General features: G+C 50.0%; 6 protein-coding genes and 1 non-coding gene across 7 annotated transcripts; 5 read left to right on the top strand and 2 right to left on the bottom strand.

The window, feature by feature from the left end:
- Positions 1–418: 418 nt before the first annotated feature.
- Positions 419–5014, top strand: BJ212DRAFT_1304064 (P-loop containing nucleoside triphosphate hydrolase protein; the record flags this gene model as incomplete). Its single annotated transcript, XM_041333539.1, has 5 exons — positions 419–1029; positions 1093–2276; positions 2336–3601; positions 3626–3822; positions 3872–5014. The coding sequence occupies 5 exons, from the start codon at positions 419–421 to the stop codon at positions 5012–5014; spliced, it is 4401 nt and encodes a 1466-aa protein (XP_041187248.1).
- A 714-nt stretch (positions 5015–5728) lies between these two features.
- Positions 5729–6857, top strand: BJ212DRAFT_1449605 (ribosomal protein S5 domain 2-type protein; the record flags this gene model as incomplete). Its single annotated transcript, XM_041338719.1, has 6 exons — positions 5729–5894; positions 5948–6067; positions 6133–6238; positions 6299–6441; positions 6492–6612; positions 6674–6857. The coding sequence occupies 6 exons, from the start codon at positions 5729–5731 to the stop codon at positions 6855–6857; spliced, it is 840 nt and encodes a 279-aa protein (XP_041187247.1).
- A 677-nt stretch (positions 6858–7534) lies between these two features.
- BJ212DRAFT_1543203 (uncharacterized protein) lies at positions 7535–8420 on the top strand (the record flags this gene model as incomplete). Its single annotated transcript, XM_041341855.1, has 4 exons — positions 7535–7828; positions 7881–7964; positions 8017–8211; positions 8265–8420. Coding segments are annotated over exons 2-4 (390 nt in total), but the record flags the coding sequence as incomplete, so codon positions are not given.
- A 197-nt stretch (positions 8421–8617) lies between these two features.
- Positions 8618–11042, bottom strand: BJ212DRAFT_868139 (cytochrome P450). Its single transcript, XM_041344241.1, has 11 exons — positions 10768–11042; positions 10614–10710; positions 10292–10554; positions 9989–10238; positions 9813–9935; positions 9658–9760; positions 9518–9604; positions 9433–9467; positions 9325–9371; positions 9145–9273; positions 8618–9085 (listed from the first exon to the last, which is right to left on the bottom strand). Exons 1-11 carry the CDS (start codon positions 10938–10940, stop codon positions 8863–8865), a joined length of 1530 nt encoding a protein of 509 aa, XP_041187245.1. The 5' UTR covers positions 10941–11042; the 3' UTR covers positions 8618–8862.
- A 369-nt stretch (positions 11043–11411) lies between these two features.
- Positions 11412–11492, bottom strand: BJ212DRAFT_t120. Its single transcript has one exon. It is a non-coding gene; the product is annotated as a tRNA-Pro (tRNA).
- Positions 11457–12956, top strand: BJ212DRAFT_868061 (uncharacterized protein). The gene is made up of 3 exons (XM_041344240.1): positions 11457–11850; positions 11905–11992; positions 12045–12956. Exons 1-3 carry the CDS (start codon positions 11653–11655, stop codon positions 12632–12634), a joined length of 876 nt encoding a protein of 291 aa, XP_041187244.1. The 5' UTR covers positions 11457–11652; the 3' UTR covers positions 12635–12956.
- A 306-nt stretch (positions 12957–13262) lies between these two features.
- On the top strand, positions 13263–19435 carry BJ212DRAFT_868033 (glycosyltransferase family 2 protein). Its single transcript, XM_041344239.1, has 10 exons — positions 13263–13390; positions 13452–15378; positions 15428–16312; positions 16360–17388; positions 17443–17597; positions 17652–17736; positions 17789–18262; positions 18315–18584; positions 18638–18691; positions 18740–19435. The coding sequence occupies exons 1-10, from the start codon at positions 13353–13355 to the stop codon at positions 19256–19258; spliced, it is 5436 nt and encodes a 1811-aa protein (XP_041187243.1). The 5' UTR covers positions 13263–13352; the 3' UTR covers positions 19259–19435.
- Positions 19436–21116: the final 1681 nt, after the last annotated feature.

Genomic DNA, 21116 nt, shown 5'->3' with positions numbered 1-21116 from the left:
TCGGTTCGTACCACCACGTTTCACTGCTGTCATGGCGCAGAATAGAAAGGCCTCCTGTCTGAGGGGATCAGCCACTCGCAATAATAGATTATACCGGAGCAAAGTCCTCACCTGCAATGTATCCGCATACTTGCAACACAATGAGTGGGAGTCTGGGGACGAGAGCGCAGCATGGTAGAAAGCACAGACCATTGTTGTCTATTGTTATGCAAAGGCTTTGTACCTGATTACATAACACTGTTTATTGTTTCAACGTCCATTGTCTGATTGTGTTCCCACGTGGGAGGACAATAGTGAAGCGAAACTAAAGCCACAATTGAAACAACAAAAATGCGGAAAAGGCAGACTGGCTTTCGACGTTTCTCTCCCTTATACCATTCAAACGATCGCAGAGGCGAGCTCATCGCGCAGAACAACGATGAAGAACCATGACCCAACATCGGATCCTTCAATTCGGTCAACAATTCATTCGGCTTCATCGTCGACACTTGATATCAAAAATGACACCACTGTCTCTGAGACATCGTCCATCCATGACATTTCCAACACTTATGCAGCACCCGTACCCTCAATGAAACTACTGTTCTCATTCCTCACTCCGCGAAGGAAGTTGGTCCTGCTAACACCGGCCATTCTGTCTTCTGTCGCGACCGGTGCCATTGCTCCCCTTATGACTTATGCCGTCGGGCAGTCATTCAACGCCTTCGCTGCTTTCCCATTGACAAGCAGCCCGCCGCAATCCGCCAAGGATGCGCTGCTTCATGGTGTGGGCATCGCAGCAATTGAGCTCGTAGCACTCGGTATCAGTGCGTTAGTCATGAGTAGCATCACGAGCAGCTTGTGGATTTCGACTGGGGAGCACAATGTCGTGGAACTTAGACGGCTCGTGTACCAGTCTGTTGTGAACAAGGAGATGTCATGGTTCGATCTTCGCATGGGGGTCGACGGATCTGCACCTGCGGGCCATGTGCAAGACACGTCCGAAGATTCCCCCGTAGGCGCTGGGGGTCTCATGGCCAGGTTTGCCAGGTTAGCAAATCCTCTTATCCGCCTGAGCGCTTAATTCTGATCGTCTTTTCATAAACCCAACAGAGAGACCGATGAAGTACGCGCAGCTTCGTCGCTTGCAGCAGGCCAGCTGCTTCAATATTTAACCACCATCATCACGAGCCTTGTGCTCGCATTCGTTTGGTCACCGCTTCTCACCCTTGTCATTCTTTCAGCCGCTCCGGCATTAATTATCATTCAAGCATTCTCCCAAGTTCTAGCGGGCCCTCTCCTTGCTCGTGAGCGCACCTTTACCGCAAGCGCCGCTACCGTTGTAGAACGCGCAGTTTCTGCAATTGCTACCGTCAAAGCATTCAACGCAGCTACACACGAGACTCGGGTACTTTCCCGTGTGCTTGGACGCGTAAGGGCGGCTGCGAATGGACTTGCGAGTATCTGGGGTCCTTACATGCGGCTTGAGCCAGTTCGTCACAATGGCATGTTCGTACAAGGGTTCTGGTTCGGGGCTCACCTTGTCCGGGAAGGAAAAAATACACCCGGTCAAGTCATGAGCGTTTTCTGGGCATGCCTTATCGCAACGAGCAACCTCCAAATGGCCGTACCTCTTCTCATCACCTTCATGAAGGGCAAAGTCGCTGCTGCAGAACTCGCAGGCATGATCTCCGAAGCACGTCAACCATCCTCAAAGCATCGTCTACAAGAACTCCAGAAAATCCAACCGAAGTCGTTTTATGGTGAACTGAGCATGACTGATGTGTGCTTCGCATATCCCGCACGACCGGACGTCCAAGTACTCCACAACGTAACCATGTACCTCCCCGCACGTGAGACAACATTCATCGTTGGATCAAGCGGTTCCGGCAAGTCCACGCTTGGTGCAATCTTGATGGGCATTTACAATCCGAACTCTGGCTATGTTTGTCTGGATGAGCAGGATGTGCGATACATTGACGCCGCGTACGTGTCGGGCCATATAGCCGGCGTGGCGCAGGGCGCATCGTCTGCACCTGTCTTCCCAGGAAGCCTCCACGAGAACGTGGCTCTTGGCGCAGTAGGGAAAGGCAAGCGACCGGAGGACGTTACCAGAGCAGAAGTAGAAGAGGCGTGTAGAGTTGCGATGCTCGAGTCTTGGGTGGTTGGTTTAGACCAAGGCTACGAGACGTTATTGAGCGGTACTGGTGCGGAAGGCATTCAGTTGAGCGGTGGACAGCGCCAGAGGCTCGCGATCGCACGGGCGCGGATACGTGACCCTGAGATATTGATTCTTGGTAAGTTTCGCATTTATCTTTCGTATATCTGATTTCTTAGTTATGATCTTTCATTTCAGACGAAGCAACATCGGCATTAGATCCCCCGACTCGCGCACTCATTTTGGCTGCTATTCGAAGGTGGCGACAGGACCGCACGACAATCATAATCACGCACGACGTTGCTGCAATCGAAGAGAATGACTTTGTCTACGTCATGCGGGAGGGTTCTGTAGTCGAACAAGGCTTCCGATCAGACCTTGAGCACGTAGATGACGAATTCGCCCGCATGCTTCGTACAGGCGGGCTTGCAGTTGAAGACGACCTCCCTGAGTATGATGCCGTCGCAGCGATCCTCGCAGGGGAGGAAGAAGAGGAGGAAGAGCCCCCAGTTCACGAACGACACATGAGTGTAGCCCCCACATTGGGAGGCATGCGCCCCGTCACAGCAACACTTGGCAACTGGATGTTTGATGTTGTTGCGGAGCTTACGAAATCGGGTGCACCATCACCACCACCTCTTCCTACCGCAGCAGAGAAAGACAAGGACTGGCGAATGAGTCGATTTATCCCCCCTAGTGCGTTACCCATAGAAGAAATGCCGGAGTTCAAGGGTGGTGCAGCAGGGAGACAACGGAGACCGAGCAGCATGTCCCTATTCGTCCCCGAGATCACGGTTCCCCCTCGCACATACGGCGGCCATCGTTTCAGCTTGCAGTTCACCCCTACCTCCCCGACATTTTCACGCCCGAACTTCTCTGTGCCGGAGCCGGTATGCATGGTCGAAATTGATGAGGAATTCGAGACCGAGAAGGAAACATTGAAGCGCAGCGCTGAGGAAGCCGCGAACAGGAGAGAGCGCAGAGAGCGCAAGTACCATGGCGCCCTACAAAGTGTTGTTGTGCCTCCATCTGGAAATGAAGACACTCGAGACCAATCCAACTCTCCAGCCCCCGGCCTCTTCGCCCTCCTCCGTGCTGTGTACCCCACCATCCCCACCAAGCCAATCGTTTTCGTCGGGCTCATCATCTGCCTGCTAAGCGGGGCGATGACACCCATATTTTCATTCCTCCTTTCCAGACTCATCGTCCTAGTTTCAGCTGGTGGCTCAGATGCCAGCAGGATCAACTCCTACGGTGGTCTCGTCCTCGGAATTGCAGCCCTGGATGGGCTTCTTCTTGGTTCCAAATTCTTCTTTATGGAAACCTCTGCTATGCGTTGGGTCACTCACCTCCGCGACATCGCTTTCTCCCGTGTTCTCAGTCAGGACAAGAGCTGGTTTGACCGTCCCGAGAATGGCGCAGCTAGACTCACCCAAGTCATTGTGAAGGATGGCGATGACGCTCGTACGTTGATTGCTGTCGTGGTAGGCCAGATTGTTGCTGTTGGTGCGATGATGATGGTTGGCCTTCTCTGGGCGATGGCGTGGGGGTGGCAATTGACACTCGTTGGATTGGCTATTGGGCCTGTGTTTGTTGGTGTCATGGGTCTTCAGACCAACCTTATGGGAAAATGCGAGGTACGCAATAAACGGGCTCGCGAGGAGGTTGCCAGGGTGTACTACGAAGTAAGTTTTTGTCATTGCCTGACGTTTCTCGTCCTGATTTATTCTCCAGTCTATTCTCAACGTCCGTGGCATTCGTGCTATGTCTCTTGAGCCTGTTCTTCAGGCTCAATTCGACAAGGCCGCTTCGCAGTGCCTTTCCACTGGTATCCGCGGCGCTTTCGTCGAGGGGTGCTCTTATGGTGTCGCCAGCGCTCTTATCTACTTGGCCGAGGCGCTTCTTTTCTACGTTGGCGCTGTGCTCATCGCCAAAGGCACGTACACATACCTCCAGATGTGTCAAGTCCTCAACCTCGTCGTGTTCACCGTCTCCATCGGCTCTCAACTCATGTCCTTCACCCAAAAGATTGCCAAGTCTGTTCTGGCCACGCACGATCTGTACGAGCTCATCAAGCTAGACACCACTAGCTCCGAGTCTCAGGGTATCCTTCGTCCAAGGATCGAGGGCGATCTTGTCTTCAAAGATGTGTCATTCTCTTACCCTACCAACCCTGATGTCTCTGTCTTGAACAAGATGTCGATGCGCATTGCAGATGGAGAGTGCGTAGCGATTGTGGGCACTTCTGGATGCGGCAAGTCAACTGTAGCGTCGCTCCTCCAACGTCTCTATGAGCCTACTTCGGGCACCATCTCAGTGGGCCTCAACGAACTCCGTGCAACGGATATCGATTATCTTCGCGACCATGTTGCCGTCGTCAGCCAAACACCCAACCTCTTCGACGCAAGCATCCGAGAAAACATTGCCTACGGACGAGTCGGCGAGGACAACGGAATGAGCGATGCAGATGTCGAGCGCGCTGCTCGGGCAGCGAACGTCCACGAATTCGTGATGTCACTACCCCAGGGCTATGACACACTCATCGGCGAGAACGCATCTCTCATCTCAGGTGGACAAGCGCAGCGTTTGCAAGTCGCACGTGCACTTGGACGACCTGCCAAGATTCTTATTTTGGACGAGTGTACTTCAGCACTCGATCCTGCCAACCAGACGGCTGTCCTTGAGACGATACGGGCTGCGAAGGTTGGGAGGACTACTATCATGGTGACACACAAGGTGCCCGTGATGAAGATGTGCGATCGTATTCTTGTCATCGAGGATGGCCAGGTGCGCGAGCAAGGCACATATGAGAGTCTCATAAAGGGCAAGGGCCTCTTTGCCAGGCTTGCAAATGGTGGAGAATGGGTTAGCGAGTAAAGGCTCGCTGGCTGCTGTATTTGTTTCTTTTTATCATTGGAATTTCTTTTTTTCTAACGGTTCTAACTTACTACCGTGATAGCTATACTTTCGACCTTCACTCTATATTCTTTTGTTTGTTCTCTCTTTCTCTGCTTTTTGACTGGGCGCAAATGACATTTCACGACTACGCATTTGTAGTACTACCACAATCATTCATCTACTCATTTGTACTGTAGTTACTACCAAGGAATTTATATGTTGTATAATTGCAATAGAATGAAGTTGCATTAACGTGAAAGTCAGGGATTTGGCCCCTCTGGGCTCTGGCTAACTAAGTGACCGCAAGGGGTGCGTTCGAGCGGAGTTGATGTACCATCACGCCTCCCGCCATCTGCTTTTGCACTCTCATGATTTAAGTTAGTTCAAATTCAATGTATTTGTAGATTTCTTCGTACCAAGTGTGACTTGAGCAGACGAAATTTGAGAATTTATTGATAAGACCGTACTACACACCGCAATGGCATCACGATTCACGACGAGCGCGCGTTGTTTCAGGATACAATCAGTCACCACTGTCTAGCAACGTTTAAGCTCCGTTCGAAGCCAGCCGCCTAAGCCTTAGACTGGCCCCAAGAGTCTACGTAGATTAGCCCCGGAGTAGCCATTTCCCAGACGTTCTTGCAGTGACCTGTTCCGAAATTTCCAAATCGATCATATATGTAGCTCCCCTTCATGTCTTCCTCATCCGTCACAAATCCGTCCGTAGCGGATGAAACTCTCCGCGCTCAAATTTTCCAGAGACTACATCCTCGCGTTTATCTCGAGAGGTTTATTGCTGAAAAAATCAGGCCAGATGGACGGACATTCGATGAATGGCGCAACGTTTCTGTGAATGTCGGTACGCGATTTGTTCAGCTTTTCAGTGCTTACGCCATGATGTGCTCGCTGCAGGATCGATATCAACGGCTGATGGCTCTGCTCTTGTGCGTATGGGAGGTACCACGATTGTTTGTGGTGTCAAGGCAGAAATCGCAGAGCCCGAGCTCGATCGCCCTGAACAAGGGTTTTTAGGTGATTCTTCCTTTCCTTCCTTCTACACATAACAGTAGGAGCTGATTAGTTCGAAATTTGCTTAGTACCCAACATCGATTTGCCCGCAATCTGCTCTCCAAAATTCAAACCAGGTCCTCCGACAGAAGAAGCTCAAGTCCTTTCTGATAGACTAAACGAAGCTCTCGTCGCGTAACTCATCGCGCTATGTTTATTTGACTTTGAACTCATGTCTTTTCTTCTTCGACACAGCTCAGACGCGCTTTCATTATCTTCATTGTGCATTCACCCCGGAAAAGCTGTTTGGACGCTTTATGTGGATTGCACGTGTATAAATTATGATGGAAATGCGTTTGACGCGGCACTGCTAGCCATGTTGGGCGCGCTTAGAAATAGTGAGTTGAACGTGCTAGGGGGATGCCGCATCATTACTGACGCAAGCTAGCTACGTTGCCCAAAGCCACCTACAACGAAGAAACTGGGCGCACCACGTGTTCGCGGAAAACTCGATCGCAGGTACAATTGACTCGAAAATTTGCTTCGATGTCTTTTGGAGTGTTGGACACGTACGTTCTCTGCTCGCTTTTTCAAAGACATGTTATTTATGCACTCATACTCTCCTCCTAGATCTCACGTTCTCTCAGATCTCACTGCATTCGAAGAGCCCCTGATGGACGTGACGCTGACGGTTATCGTAGATGACCGAGGGGAGCTCATCAGCACTACTGAGTCGGGCGGTGCGATCTCGGAAGATGTGTTGTTGCAGTGTATTAATAGAGCAAAAGAAAGAGCTTTGCAGCTCAAAGACTGATGGTACACAAATTCGTATGGAGACGGTTGTGAGTGAAGCTGTTGACTCTCATTGGCGTAGCCTACCATGATATACGAGGTAACAGCACCTTCACGACAGGAAGGTACCATAAAGCGCTTGCATTATCACGGATGTATAATCGTTCCGTTGCCGATGTCCTCATGTGTTTTCGAACATCCGAACTTCGTCACCACCGATCTCAATACTACCGTGCGTGGCGATGATGGCAGTTGTCAACAATTCGGTCACAATAAATCATGCTAAATGTACCATCACTTACTATCACGTTTTCCCGCTTTTCATCACATGCTGCGGTATGGCAGGCATGGTCTAGTGTTAGTGTGCATTGTCATGACGGTGATCATGATGGTCGATCCACACGGTGTGCCGCGAGTCCGACCTCGTCATCAAATTTTCCGTGGCCCGAGTAACGGCGATCCTTCAAGCCATCAGGGTTGGCTCAATGCGAAGGAATGACTATCCGTCAGTCGGGTTGGCTTGGGGAGACCAGCCCATTGATAATTCATTCGTGATGAGTCTACATAGATCCTGACTTGAGTGCTCTCGCACGCTGCATCGGCGGCTTAGGAATTCTGTCGGACAAATCGGATTTCTTGATTCGGCATGTTTACCTCGCATGATCACTACCGCCTGTTCTCTCCCCCCATGGTTTGGAAATGGATGTGGGTATTTTCTTGATAAGTGCGACGAGCGATGGTAGGCATATAGCATTACTCCCCCTAGGTATCACACCAATCGGGCAATATTTGGCATACTTTGCAGTGCTTTGCGCATTTCTAGGCCAGCTCGAGTGTGCAAATTCATGCCCTCTCCCCGCACTATTCTGCATGCCAATTACAACAGAATGCAGAAACCTCTCCCTTGACTGGATGCCCAAATGGAACACTGTTTGTGTCGGCCATAGATAGCAGAGCAAGTTTTAAAACTGTCCAAGCTGCTGTGGAGTCCCTGTAGGTAGCAACTAAAGTTTGTCCTTTGCCTCATGTCTTGATACTCGCACAGGCCAGAGACGGGCAACGCAATAATTCTAATGAGGAATACTTTGAAATGGTCAATATTACGCGGTCCGCACCGCTCACTCTTCTGGTAATTGTCAATTTTATCTGTGAAGTTTAATTGGCGAGACATTTTTGTATAGGGCCGGCTTCATCCTGACACTGCTTGCGACCCAGCGGGGAATGCTTCTCAGCGCAACCTTGTTCACATTTGGAACAATTTACATATCCTACCTAGGATAACCAACGCTGCGACTCTCACCGTTGCGCGCCCCCATGGACAGCAGTTCGGTAACACTGACTTCAAAGCGTATAATATTGACTTCGAAAATCGTGCTGTGAGCTTCGACGTCTTTCTTACGCTCACATCCGTACAATCTCGGCGATTCAGGCCAACTACTCGATTTCTCAAGCTCTCGTTGGCTCCTTCAGCTATGCAAATGTTTCTTTCTATGGCTGCACCTTTGCGAGCTGGCAGGATACGTGGTACGCTGGCCATGGCGCATATTCATATGCTGTTGACAGCATAATATATGGCCAAACTGATTGTGACCCATGTAGCCTCGATTCATGTGGGTTTCAGTTGCTGACATCGTGGTAGGATCATTTCGGATTTGGCACGGCGTAAGGATGCATCGATGCATGTATAAACTCCCTGAGTGACTAGCAAGTGCCGCATACACTCGAGAGCTCTTCTGGTATTCAAGTTATATATGCGTGGGCGTTCGCTCTGCAGACACGGTTCACACATGGGTGTCATGCGAATTGCTTCCGACCATTTCCTTACATATGGTAGACTGTGAAAACATGGTACATAGATAGAACGAAAAAATTACTACTTGATTCCTACTGCAAGCCCCGGGAATGCGGTGATTGTGCCGAACCCAGATTGATAAACAATGGTTATACACCTTTGAAGGAGTAATCTTCCTGAAGACGGGTCCTCAGAAAAAGCGGAGGCATCGGGGACAAATTCCTACATGATATCTCTAATCCATACGTCCATCGGTTGTCATCATGTCTCTCAGCTTCGCAACATTCATCCGGGGAATGACATCAATTTCGAACGGCGCTGAATGGGCAATAATCACGTCACTGAAAGCGTGCGTGTTGATTGGGGCGTCAGGTCGTTGAGCAATGCGGAAAGACCACAAAAGAAGTGCGAGGGTAATGTACAATGACTGATTTGCGAGGTGCAGGCCGGGACATACACTTTTAATGACTCGTGAACTTCGTTGATCGGTGTCGAAAACGATATAGGCACGACTTACCGTCTACCAAACCCATATGTCACGAGCTTCGAGTTCATATTATCCTTAAGTCGGCCTTCTGAATCAAGCCAACGCTGGGGATTGAAAACATCAGGATCTGGGAAGGCGATAGGGTCACGGGAGATAGTCCTGAAAACGTGCGATTAATGAAGCGATGTGCATCGTGCAGCAACACCTTACCAATGGCACCCATAGACTGTTGCACCCTCGGGAATGCAATATCCTTGCTGATCGCACACAGACTAGAATGAGAACGTACGTGGATCACAACGAAATTGAAACACTGACCCAAAAAATATCCTTAGTTGCACGGTGGGGAAATCCTGAGACGCATATCAGCATCATGCAGAAGTGTGCCGAATTTAAAATCTACCTATGCGAACGATAGGTCTCCATCTCAAAGCTTCCAACAAGAATGCGTGCAATTGAGGGAGCGAGCTTGAGTCTTCGAATATCGGCGCTAACACGAAAAATTGATGGAGAAATCGAACGCTCTGTAGCCCTTTGGCGTACCTCTGTCTGACCCGATAACCATATCGAGCTCTTCATGTACCTTTGCCTGAGCCAGTGGATGGCATGCCGCGGCCATGATAATAGCGGTTATTCCAATAGCAGTCTGAACCAAAAATGAGTAAAGTTCGCGGAAATTAATAAGTTGCACGACTTGCCGTGTCAGATCCCGCCATAAAGAGTGATCCGGCGAGATACGACATCTCATCTGTAGAGAGTTGGTATCCTTCTGTGTTCTCCAATAGTGTCTTGGCGAAAGAGGAGCCAGCTGTATTTTGATCCTGGGTACAACACGATATAAGTGACATACGTTTATCGAAACAGAGCTCCTCACCACTTCACTCTTGACGCGTCTTAGTTGATGCCTGTATAGCTCCAGCTCCTCATGATGCCACTCATCAAGTTGTTTTCCGTAACCAGGCAAGTAGCGCAAAAGGGGCACACGATCGACGAGATTAGCTCCTGGGCGAGTTGTAGCCTGGAAATGTTTAACAGCTCTGCGGATACGGACAACTTCGGGATCGGTGTTGGCAGTAGGCGCAGACTTTCCATAAGTCACCCGAAGAATGACCGATGCTGCATACCTTGAGGTACCATATCTATGAAAAGACCACAAAAGGTATTAGCAATAACGTACCGATGTGCGTGCTTCTGGTGGTTCTTTGGGTCATTCAACATGTCCAATATAAAATCCATCGCATGCTTGCGCTGCATATCTTTGTATGCCTCTGCCGCCTTTGGCTGTAAATGGGTGTGTACTGCTTTTCGGAGGCGCCGGAATTGATCTCCGGAACGAGCCAGGACTATGCGCATGCCATTTGAGAGCATCTCACCCGCGGCAATGGACCGAGGTCGATCTACCAGTGACCCGCCCTCTTTCTCCATGATGTCTGTGGCTGCCTGGTAAAGAGACAATATCTTGTCATTGTCGGAGGGAACTCGGTGTATAGGCAGTATACCTCAATGCTGCCGATCACAATTATCACTTGGCTACCTTGTTGGAACGACACAATCGGCCCATACTCTCGAACCAAGTCGGTCAGCGCATGGGCAATGCTGAGCAGACGATCTGCATCAGTTTCTGATATCTCAGATAAGGCTGCCAAAACTCACTTCACAGCAGGCAAAGCGTTGCTCCAGAACCAACGGGCGGGAGGTCCAGGTGGAAGCGGGATGCCCTTCCTACCTGCTAAGGGAGATGTCTTGTATAACATGACGAGTAACACTATAATTGCGGCGACACCAGCGGCATAGTTGACACTCGTGATGAAAGTTTCCATCATCATGATGTCAAGTGGGCTGGGACAAGATGGTAGGAATGAAATTTAGATGTCTGATCGAGAATGTGGGTCTGAATCGGTCTGAGCAGTGATGAGCCGTGGGTGTCCAATATCTTATGATAGGCGAAATAGCATCAAGCCGGTTATTCGACATCCGATTCACTACGGTGACACGGGACCTCTTGTTGGATGGACTCGTGACCAGCCCGTCTACGAGGCAAGCTGCCGATAGACAGACTGGTAAAAGTTTAAACTGTTTGAATTTGAATGCTGAGCGAATTCTCGGGACAACGATAACCCTGTGGCCAATGATAAAACAAGCTTGCTTGACAAGGTTTCTGGAAACCTCCACGGTGTGCGCTGGTAGAACATCGTTACAGTGATCCTAAAAACAGAGGAATAAGTAACAAAGGCCGCGGCTGCAGTGCGGCAGGGTATAATTAACTCGAAATGGAGAACAAAATGTCAAAAAGATCTGGGCCTTGCTGGGAATCGAACCCAGGCCACTTGCACTTGTGATCACCCAAAGCAAGTATCGTACCTCTAGACTACAAGGCCTTGATGTAAGTCCAGATATGATAACATATAATATTATTCCACAAGGATAGCAGACATCGTTCGGCTGACGTTGGCTGACATTGACGAGTTATGTTAAAGTCCATTATATCGGGCTTTGGTTCCAGTATTCTTCTCTTGAGCGATTAGCACTGTCTATACCATGCACTCCTTAAACCCCTCCACTCTTTTAGCTTTGAGACCGCTTCATACTACACTTCCGCCAACGCATCTCGCTTCCTCCTCGAGCTTCGATGAACTAGTGGAGATTGTGAGAGAGTATGAGGCCAATGAGAAGAAGGCCATGGCGGAAGTTGTAGCGCATGCAATCGTACAGCCCATACCCTTGCGTCGACCGAACGTGATGTCCCTCGCGCACATCTTGTGCCCCGATCCTGAAGTTATTCCGGGCCAGGCAACGGTGGAAGAGAGCAAGGTCAATGTTTTCGCACCGACGTCGGGGTGCACTGGGACGGAGGTGTCAAGATGGGATGAGCCTGCAGGTAAGTGTTTTGTAAATCATGAAGGAAACGCTTATCAAGAAGCCACCGCTAGCCTCTTTCGAGGACATGGATGTTTACCTCAACTACTTTGATGAAGATGAGGAAGAGATCACTCAGCCATATTCGCTCGTACAGTCGAATGCCTCTCCAATGCTTGGATGGGTGCCTCCCAGTGGTTGCGAAGACATCGAAGTCGGTCACGAGGATCTAACGTGCTCTTCACCAATTTCAAATTCAACCTTACACCACGTTCCCCAGGCATTTGATAAACCGGTGCATGTCCAAACATACCTAGCCACGCTGGCTACAGACGTGAGAGCCGCATCAAAGCCATCGCCACATCCCCCTGCGCAGCTTCCACGAACACGAGTCGTACTCGCCTCAACTCAACGCACAGGAGCAAAGAACAAGAGCAGAGACCGTCAAGCCAAGTCACGGGTGTCTTGTGGGTATGGGCAACCGCCGAGGGGTGGGATTCCTCCTGCGCTGGCTCGAGATGTGACAAAGTCCCATGCACTGCGCGTTGAACAGGAACATAAGCGCATGCGTGCTGCAGCTGCGAGAGCTGGGGAAGGGAGGAAACCCAGTGTTTTGCAGAGGGCTAATGTGGAGACTGAGGATGGGATGGCGAGGATCTGCTAAGTAGTCACTGCTGTTTGTCTCTCCTCTTGAACCGGTCCACGTGGTATCTGTTACACAAACTTCGTTCAACGAAGACTTCAATCAAATAATTTCATGCTTTGGGCTTGTCTGCTGCGATGATTATTAGTTCACTACCCACGACGACGATGACTTTGAAGCAATTATTCTAGTCTGTGTGATGCCGGGTGTTGGGCAATGGCCGTCGTGAGAAAACCGGAAACCTGGATAGGTTAGCTGGAATTAGGACAGTTTCCCTTTTGCTCAGCTACAACCGTTCAACGGGTCTCACTCGCTTCTTTCCCTGCTCCATCCATCACCGTCTTCTCTGCGTCTGCCAGAGCATTTTCTTTCCTTTCTTTCCTACCCAATCTTCTCACTTTCTTCTTTAGCAGGGTAATTGGTTAGCAACGCGCTCGCCATGAGCCGCCAGTCCGCTGGCATGTCAGTCCACCAGAGGCTTGAGGCCGCCAGCGACCTCTCTGGCTTGTCTTCCATATCAGACGATCTCATTGTCTCATGTCTTCGTGAGCGTTTCATGTCTGAATCAATTTATACCAACATCGGTACCAATTCCCTCGTCGCCGTGAACCCCCACAAGTATGTCTCTTCCAACGCCGACTCTGTCCTTCAAAAATGCCTCAGACTATCGTGACACATCGGAAAACAAGTCTCCAATGTCCCCTCATATTTTCAGCTCGCAAATAATGCATATTACCACATGAAACGAACTACCCAGGACCAGTCTATTCTCATCAGGTCAGTAACTCCCATCAACAAATGCATTGCATCATCTAAAATAACACCGCTTTCATTCTAGTGGTGAGACCGGCAGCGGAAAATCAGAGAACCGCAGACTCGCCATAAAGACCATTCTTGAACTTTCCGTCTCCAATCCAGGAAAGAAGGGCTCCAAACTCGCTACCCAATTACCCGCCGCAGAGTTTGTCATCGAGTCCTTTGGTAACGCCCGCACTTTGTTCAACCCGAATGCTTCTCGCTTCGGTAAATACACAGAGTTGCAGTTCACTGACCGTGGCCGCCTCTCCGGTGTCAAGACCCTCGACTATTACCTCGAGCGCAACCGCGTATCTTCCGTGCCATCCGGAGAGCGTAACTTCCACATCTTCTACTACCTCGTGGCAGGTGCAACTCAGGAAGAGCGCCAGCACCTCCACCTCCTGGATAAAACTCAGTACCGTTATCTCGGTCAGCGTAGTGCTGTCCCAGCACGCCAAAACGGCGTTCGGGATGATGACGCCAACCGCTTTGAGCAGCTCAAAGTCGCTCTCAAGACAATCGGCTTGTCCAAGCGACACGTTGCTCAGACTTGCCAGCTTCTCGCTGCCATTCTCCACCTTGGCAACCTCGAGTTCACCGTTGACCGTGGTCGTGATGTTGATGCTGCTGTCGTGCGCAACACAGATGTTCTTGGCATTGTTGCCGAATTCTTGGGTGTCCAAGCGGGTGCTTTGGAGGGCGCAATGTCCTACAAAACTAAGCTTGTGAAGAAGGAGCTCTGCACTGTTTTCCTCGACCCCGATGGTGCATCTGATAACCGTGATGACCTCGCAAAAACGCTATATTCCCTTCTCTTCGCATGGTTGAACGAGCATATCAACCAGCGGCTGTGCCGCGAAGACTTTGACACATTCATCGGCCTTTTTGATCTCCCCGGACCACAGAACATGACCAGTCGCCCCAACTCTCTTGATCAGTTCTGTGTCAACTTTGCCAATGAGCGCCTGCAAAACTTCGTCCAGAGACGTATCTTCGAGGCCCACGTGGATGAATACCAGAACGAGGGTATCTCACGTTTCATCCCCACTGTCGCCTACTTCGACAATGCTGAATGCGTGCGGCTGCTTCAAAACAAGCCGGGTGGTCTTATCCACATCATGGATGACCAGGCTCGTCGCTCGCATAAGAAGACTGATCATTCGATGGTGGAAGCCTTTGGCAAGCGTTGGGGCAACCACTCATCGTTCAAAGTCGGTGCCATAGATCGTTCAGGTTTCCCCACGTTCACCGTCAATCACTTCAATGGCCCTGTCACCTACTCCGCTGAGGGCTTCTTGGACCGTAACCTCGATGCTCTTAACCCCGATTTCGTCTCTCTTCTGCGTGGCTCAGCTTCGGGCATATCTGATGGCGCAGAGGGTGCTGGGTCAATGAACCCCTTCGTCAAAGGTCTCTTCTCGGGCAAGGCTATTGCAACACAAGCCCACCCCAAAAATGAAGACACCATTGTTGCCGCTCAACAGCCCGTCAAACCCATGCGTGCCCCCTCTACCCGCCGTAAGGGTACAATCAAACGCATGCCCACGCTGCGGGAAAGCGGTATCGAAGAACAGGATCGGGACGACGACGATATCACCGCATCTGCCGGAAGCGGCACACCCTGCGTCGCAGGCGAGTTCCGTTCTGCACTTGATACGCTCTTCGAGACTCTAGGAGACACGCAGAACTGGTACGTGTTCTGCATCAACCCGAATGACTCGCAGCTGCCCAACCAGCTCGAGGGTCGTTCTGTCAAGGGCCAGGTGCGAAGTCTGGGCATGACGGAGGTTGCGAAGCGCAATGTGAATGTGTTTGAGGTGGGGATGACACCAGAAGAGTTTTGTCAGCGATATAGGGATCCGATTTCAGCTTTGGGCATTTCGGAGGGAACTCCGAGGGAGCGTGTTGAGCAGACGCGGACTGCGCTGTCGTTGAAGGAGCGGGACGTTGTCCTTGGGCAATACAAGGCAAGTGAATTGAAAACGTAGCTGAGACGTGTGCTAAACATCTTTGTAGGTCTTCCTATCACAAATGGCATTCCACGCGCTCGAGGACCGTATTCGTGCATCGGATGTTGAGGAACAGAAGCGCAACCGTGTTCGTGATGCTGAGGCTGAGGCTGGACTTGATGTCCGTGGCTTCGGCGACCCCTATGCTCCCTACTCTTCGCCTGGTGCTAATAATGGCGAGGAGTCGCCGTTCGTCAATGCCTTCTCGGACCCTGCTCTTCCTCTTGTCTCTAACGCGTCCCCCTTCCAGCGCGCTGATCTGTACGATGACGAGTACGAAGAGCGCAAGTCTTTCCGCAGCGATGACTTTGACAATCGCAGCCGCCTCACGAGTAACCGAGACGACTCAAACTCCAACTACGGTACTGAATCCTATGCACCTTCCCGCAACATGTTCCAGAACGCAGACAAGGAGGGTCTCATGGTGAAAGAAGCACTGCCTGGTGAGATCGGAGACAGTGAGACGACTGAAGTGCTTAAGGAATCTTCTGCGCGTCGTCGCTGGGTCGGGATGTGCTGGGCTCTGACATGGTGGATGCCCTCTCTCCTTCTTAAATGGATCGGCCGAATGAAGCGTGAAGATATCCGACAAGCATGGAGAGAAAAGCTCGCGATCAATTTCATCATCTGGTTCATTTGCGCGTGCGCTGTTTTCGTCATCGTCTTCCTGGGCAAGATCATTTGCCCCACGGAGCATGTTTTCAGCACTTCGGAACTGGCGTCGCATTCGTATACGTCTTCACCAAATAATGTGTATACGTCGGTTCGGGGGGAGGTGTTTGATCTTACGACTGTTGCGTCCACGCATCAGCGCGTTGTTAGTATTGTGCCTGTCAAGACGATCCTTCAGACGTATGGCGGTACTGCATCAGACGCGATTTTCCCCGTTCAGGTCAGCGGGATGCGTTCACGAGTTGATTCTTTCTGACCAGTTTTCAGGTCTCCGCATTATGTAACGGCGTGAGTGGCTCCGTCAGTCCCTATGTGACTCTCAGCTCTGCCAACGACACCGATCCGAATGCTTCTTACCACGACTTCCGCGCTTTCACCAATGATTCCCGTCCAGATTGGTACTTTGAGAGTATGACCATCATGCGGTGGAACAATCGCGTCGGATACATGGGTTACACGCCACAGGAGATCAGCACCATGGCCAGCTCCGGCTATTCGCTCGGTATTTACAACGGTATGATCTACGATCTCACGTCCTACGTCAACTACGGACCTGCCGTCCAAGCTCCATATGGCGAGCAGCTTCCTGGGACCATTGACGATCAATTCATGGACGTATCCGTCGTCGACCTTTTCAAGTACAACTCAGGGCAGGATCTGACGAAGCAATTCGACTCTCTCAATCTTGATAGTGCTACGCTGGATAGTCAACGTACCTGTCTCCGCAACTTGTTTTTGATCGGTATGGTAGACAACCGTAATTCGCCACAGTGCCAGTTCGCCGAGGGTATCTTGCTCGCACTGTCGATCTTGATGGTCAGCATCATTGGATTCAAGTTCATCGCTTCCATCAACTTTGCGTCTCCTCGTGCGCCTGAAGACCATGACAAGTTCGTTATTTGCCAGGTTCCTTGTTATACAGAAGGCGAGAGTTCATTGCGGAAGACCATCGACTCGCTGGCGCAGCTTAAATATGACGACAAGCGGAAACTTATTCTTGTTATCTGTGATGGGAATATCGTTGGTTCTGGGAATGACCGTCCCACGCCGCGCATTGTGCTTGACATCCTTGGAGCTGATCCTAATCTCGACCCTGAGCCGCTCAGTTTCGTCTCGTTGGGCGAGGGTGCGAGGCAGCATAACATGGGCAAGGTCTACTCTGGTCTGTATGAGTGCGCTGGACACGTCGTTCCTTACTTGGTCGTGGTGAAGATAGGCAAGCCGTCTGAGCGGTCGCGGCCTGGTAACCGTGGCAAGCGTGATTCTCAAATGGTGATCATGCATTTCTTGAACAAGGTGAGGGTCTTCAGTAGAATGGCGAGAATTGGCGCTTACACTTGAGCTGCGCAGGTTCACTTCAGTACGCCTATGAACCCACTCGAACTAGAAATGTACCACCAGATCAAGAATGTGATTGGTGTCAACCCGACGTTCTTTGAGTATCTGTTTACGGTCGATGCTGATACGATGGTGGAGCCTTATTCTGTCAACCGGTTGATCTCTGCGTAAGTCGATGTTCGTCACTATGGGAATTGGGGTTGATGTTTATTTTTCTGTAGGTGTATTCATGACAAGAAGGTGCTTGGTGTTTGTGGTGAGACCGAGCTGGCAAACTCGAAGCAGTCGATTATCACCATGATGCAGGCGAGCTTGTTTTAGAATTATGAAGTGGTTGGAAATTCTAATGTATGTCTAGGTTTACGAGTACTTCATCTCGCATCACATGGCCAAGGCTTTCGAGAGTTTGTTCGGATCTGTTACCTGTTTGCCTGGTTGTTTCACCCTATATCGTTTGCGGACTCCCGATACCCACAAGCCGCTTTTGATATCCAACCAAATGGTCCAGGACTACTCGCAGAATCGCGTCGATACCCTGCACATGAAGAACTTGTTGCACCTCGGAGAAGACCGATACCTGACTACCCTCCTCCTGAAGCACTTCCCGATGTACAAGACACAATTCGTTCGCGACGCCCATGCATACACCGTAGCGCCTGATGACTGGAAAATTCTGCTCTCTCAACGCCGTCGCTGGATTAACTCGACGGTTCACAACCTTGGAGAGCTGATGTTCTTGGAGCAGCTTTGTGGTTTCTGTTGTTTCTCCATGCGGTTTGTCGTCATGATCGATTTGGTTTCGACTATCGTCCAGCCTATCAGTGTCGGCTACGTACGTTCGGTTCTCTTTTGGGTTTTCTTCGGGTTCTGATTTGAAGTTATAGATTGTGTATCTCATCGTGGAGGTCGCCACCAATCAGGAGACTCTCCCTGTCATCTCACTCGTCATGATCGGCGCCGTGTATGGTTTACAAGCCCTCGTGTTTATCCTCCGGCGCAAGTGGGACATGGTTGGATGGATGGTCTTCTACATTTTGGCTGTCCCGATCTTCTCTCTCATGCTCCCGCTCTATTCGTTCTGGCGTATGGATGACTTCTCTTGGGGTGCTACCCGTGTCGTGTTGGGTGAATCTGGCAAGAAGATGATTGTTCATGCAGGTGTTTTCTAGTCGTTGTGATTTGACCGATGTTGATGAAGTTTCTTTAGGACGAAGGCAAGTTCGACCCGCGTGCGATTCCTCTCAAGTCTTGGAATGATTACGTGCGTGAATTCAGTCCCTCGTAGACATGTTACTTACCTGGTTTACAGGAAAATGAGCTTTGGGACAAGGAGTCGAACCACAGTATGGGCTCGTGGGTACCTCCCAATCAGTTCCACAAGGAAGCATATGCAGCATCAGCTACTGCGTCGTTATATGGCCGCGAGACCTACTACGAGCCACGCGGCCATTCACCTGCGCCATCACAATTTGGCATGATCCCACCCCCTGGATACCAATCAGGTCGCAACACGCCGATGTCACAGTTGCGGCCCATGGGCGACACTGGCATGTTGTACCAACCCATGCCGTCGCAGCCACCAACGAACTATCTTGAAATGCCTCTACCAACCACGCGCAGTCATGAGGATATGGACTTGGCACCAGGTGTTCCTAGTGATATTGAGCTTGATCATGCCGTCCATGAGATCCTCCGCACTGCCGACCTCAATTCTGTGACGAAGCGCGAGATACGGCGTCAGCTCGAAGAACAATTTGGGATGGACTTGACGTCACGGAAGGGGACGATCAATGCTGCAATTGACCGGGTATTATTAAGGCAAGCATGAAATGGGACGGTGGTATTTAGACACGAGACGGACGGACGGACTCCTACATAGTACCAGAACGCGATCAGAACGCTATGTTTCGATGGTGGATCTAATCACGAACCTAAACTTATGTGACAGGGAATGCCTTTGGTAGACTCCTCTTTCTTTTGACTTTCTTTTCAATACCATAGGACGTTCTTTACTTGCTCTGCTGTTGGGTTCATATTCATTGGACGTTGCATTATAATCCGCATGTGTTTTAGTTACGAAATTGCATAGAGACGTAATATTGACCCGCACACAGCTGATCCGCGCGGCTACGTAACCTGGCACAAAGACTTGCGGTTATTTCCTCGCTACCATGGCGACTTCTACTTCATTTCACGGTGTAAATGGAAGCAGATATCAGATTGAAAAAAAGAAATTTTGGTGATACGACGGAGACGACACAGAATCTTATTGGACTTCAGACAGCCTGAAAGAAACCGAGCACACTGCATTTGCGCCATTCAACGAAACCTCTTGATAGAAAGGGATTATGTAGTCAGAAAAGGTAGGCCAAATGCTTACGACACCAACAGTCACGTGGGAAATCCCCATACATATCACTACCTTTCGCCTTACAGACTACCACCATCTTGCTCATTTGTACCACACCCTGAGATCCACGATCTTGTCCTGTTATGTCAAGGTTTGACACTGGCACAACCGTGCTCGACTCGGACCTACGGACGGATCACTAATTTATACTATAAGGTGTCCTCAGGACGGTTTTGTGAGAATGCAATTTCTGCAAGGCCAGGAATGATAATCTCAGCAGCAGGATCATGCATATTTTGGAAGGAAATTCTGAGATCAGGGACCCTGATCTGCGAATCTCCTTCCAAAATTGAGTGAATCGGATACTTCAATGTTACTTGAGATGTTTACATTGACTGCCTGACGGTCAAAGGGAATGTTCTCAAAGAAATATGTGAGTGCTGTGCGCTGTGCGACAAGAGGAGCTTCATGAACCGCTGAGGGCATCTCAACGTTCAACAATCGATGTACTGTCAGCTTCAAAGTATCTCATTGAACTGACGTGCAGATCAAGATTTTTTTCAAATGCACCTTGGTTTTACACCGAAATTAAGTTGCGTTTTGTCTTCTCTTGAGTCACGCTCTTTGTTATGCGTTCATGTTCTATCTGGCTCTTTGCTCAGTACTATGGCGACCTCCGCTTCATTTCACGGACCACAAACTTCGACGGCACCATTAATGACTTTCTCTGGAATCCCACAAATCTAGAAGACGCTGAAAACCTGTCTTGATCGTGCATTACTTTCCCCTTTCAACAACAAAATTCCAGACAAATTGCCAGGCGATTTTCGTAAGTATTGCAACTGATATCAATCACACACTTCACTGACGAAGCCATGTAGAATCTTAATTCAGTTCGGACTGCCTGAAGAAGCTGTGCAGACTGCATTGAACCCAGAATATACACTCGACTACCTTGCAATGTTAGTCAGAAACACGCGTGTGCGCGTCGTCGTACTGCATTGTCGCTTCCTCAAAGTCTAATTTTTCAATATATTTGAAAGCCACTGCATCCCCTGCATTCCATACAAACCGTTCGTTATAGACAGTGAATCGAAGACGGTTTCCTCTGTGATCCGTATGTGCAACCACATTTAATGGATGTTAAGGTTTGATGCTAGTGCTCGACCTCCGAACTGATCCCTTCGCTCATGGTCGATTGTGTACAGCGTTGTCGAGAGTAAGAAGCGAAGAGATACTGTCTATTTGCAGAGACGATGCTAATATAGTATTTTCTGAGTTGCTACCGTAAACACAATATATTGTCGTAGAGCCAACCGAAAGGAATCCTTGTCTT

The sequence above is a fragment of the Suillus subaureus genome (assembly GCF_016647635.1).
Source record: "Suillus subaureus strain MN1 chromosome Unknown BJ212scaffold_53, whole genome shotgun sequence".
Lineage (NCBI taxonomy): Eukaryota > Fungi > Basidiomycota > Agaricomycetes > Boletales > Suillaceae > Suillus > Suillus subaureus.
This window is presented reverse-complemented; position numbering and strand designations above follow the sequence as displayed.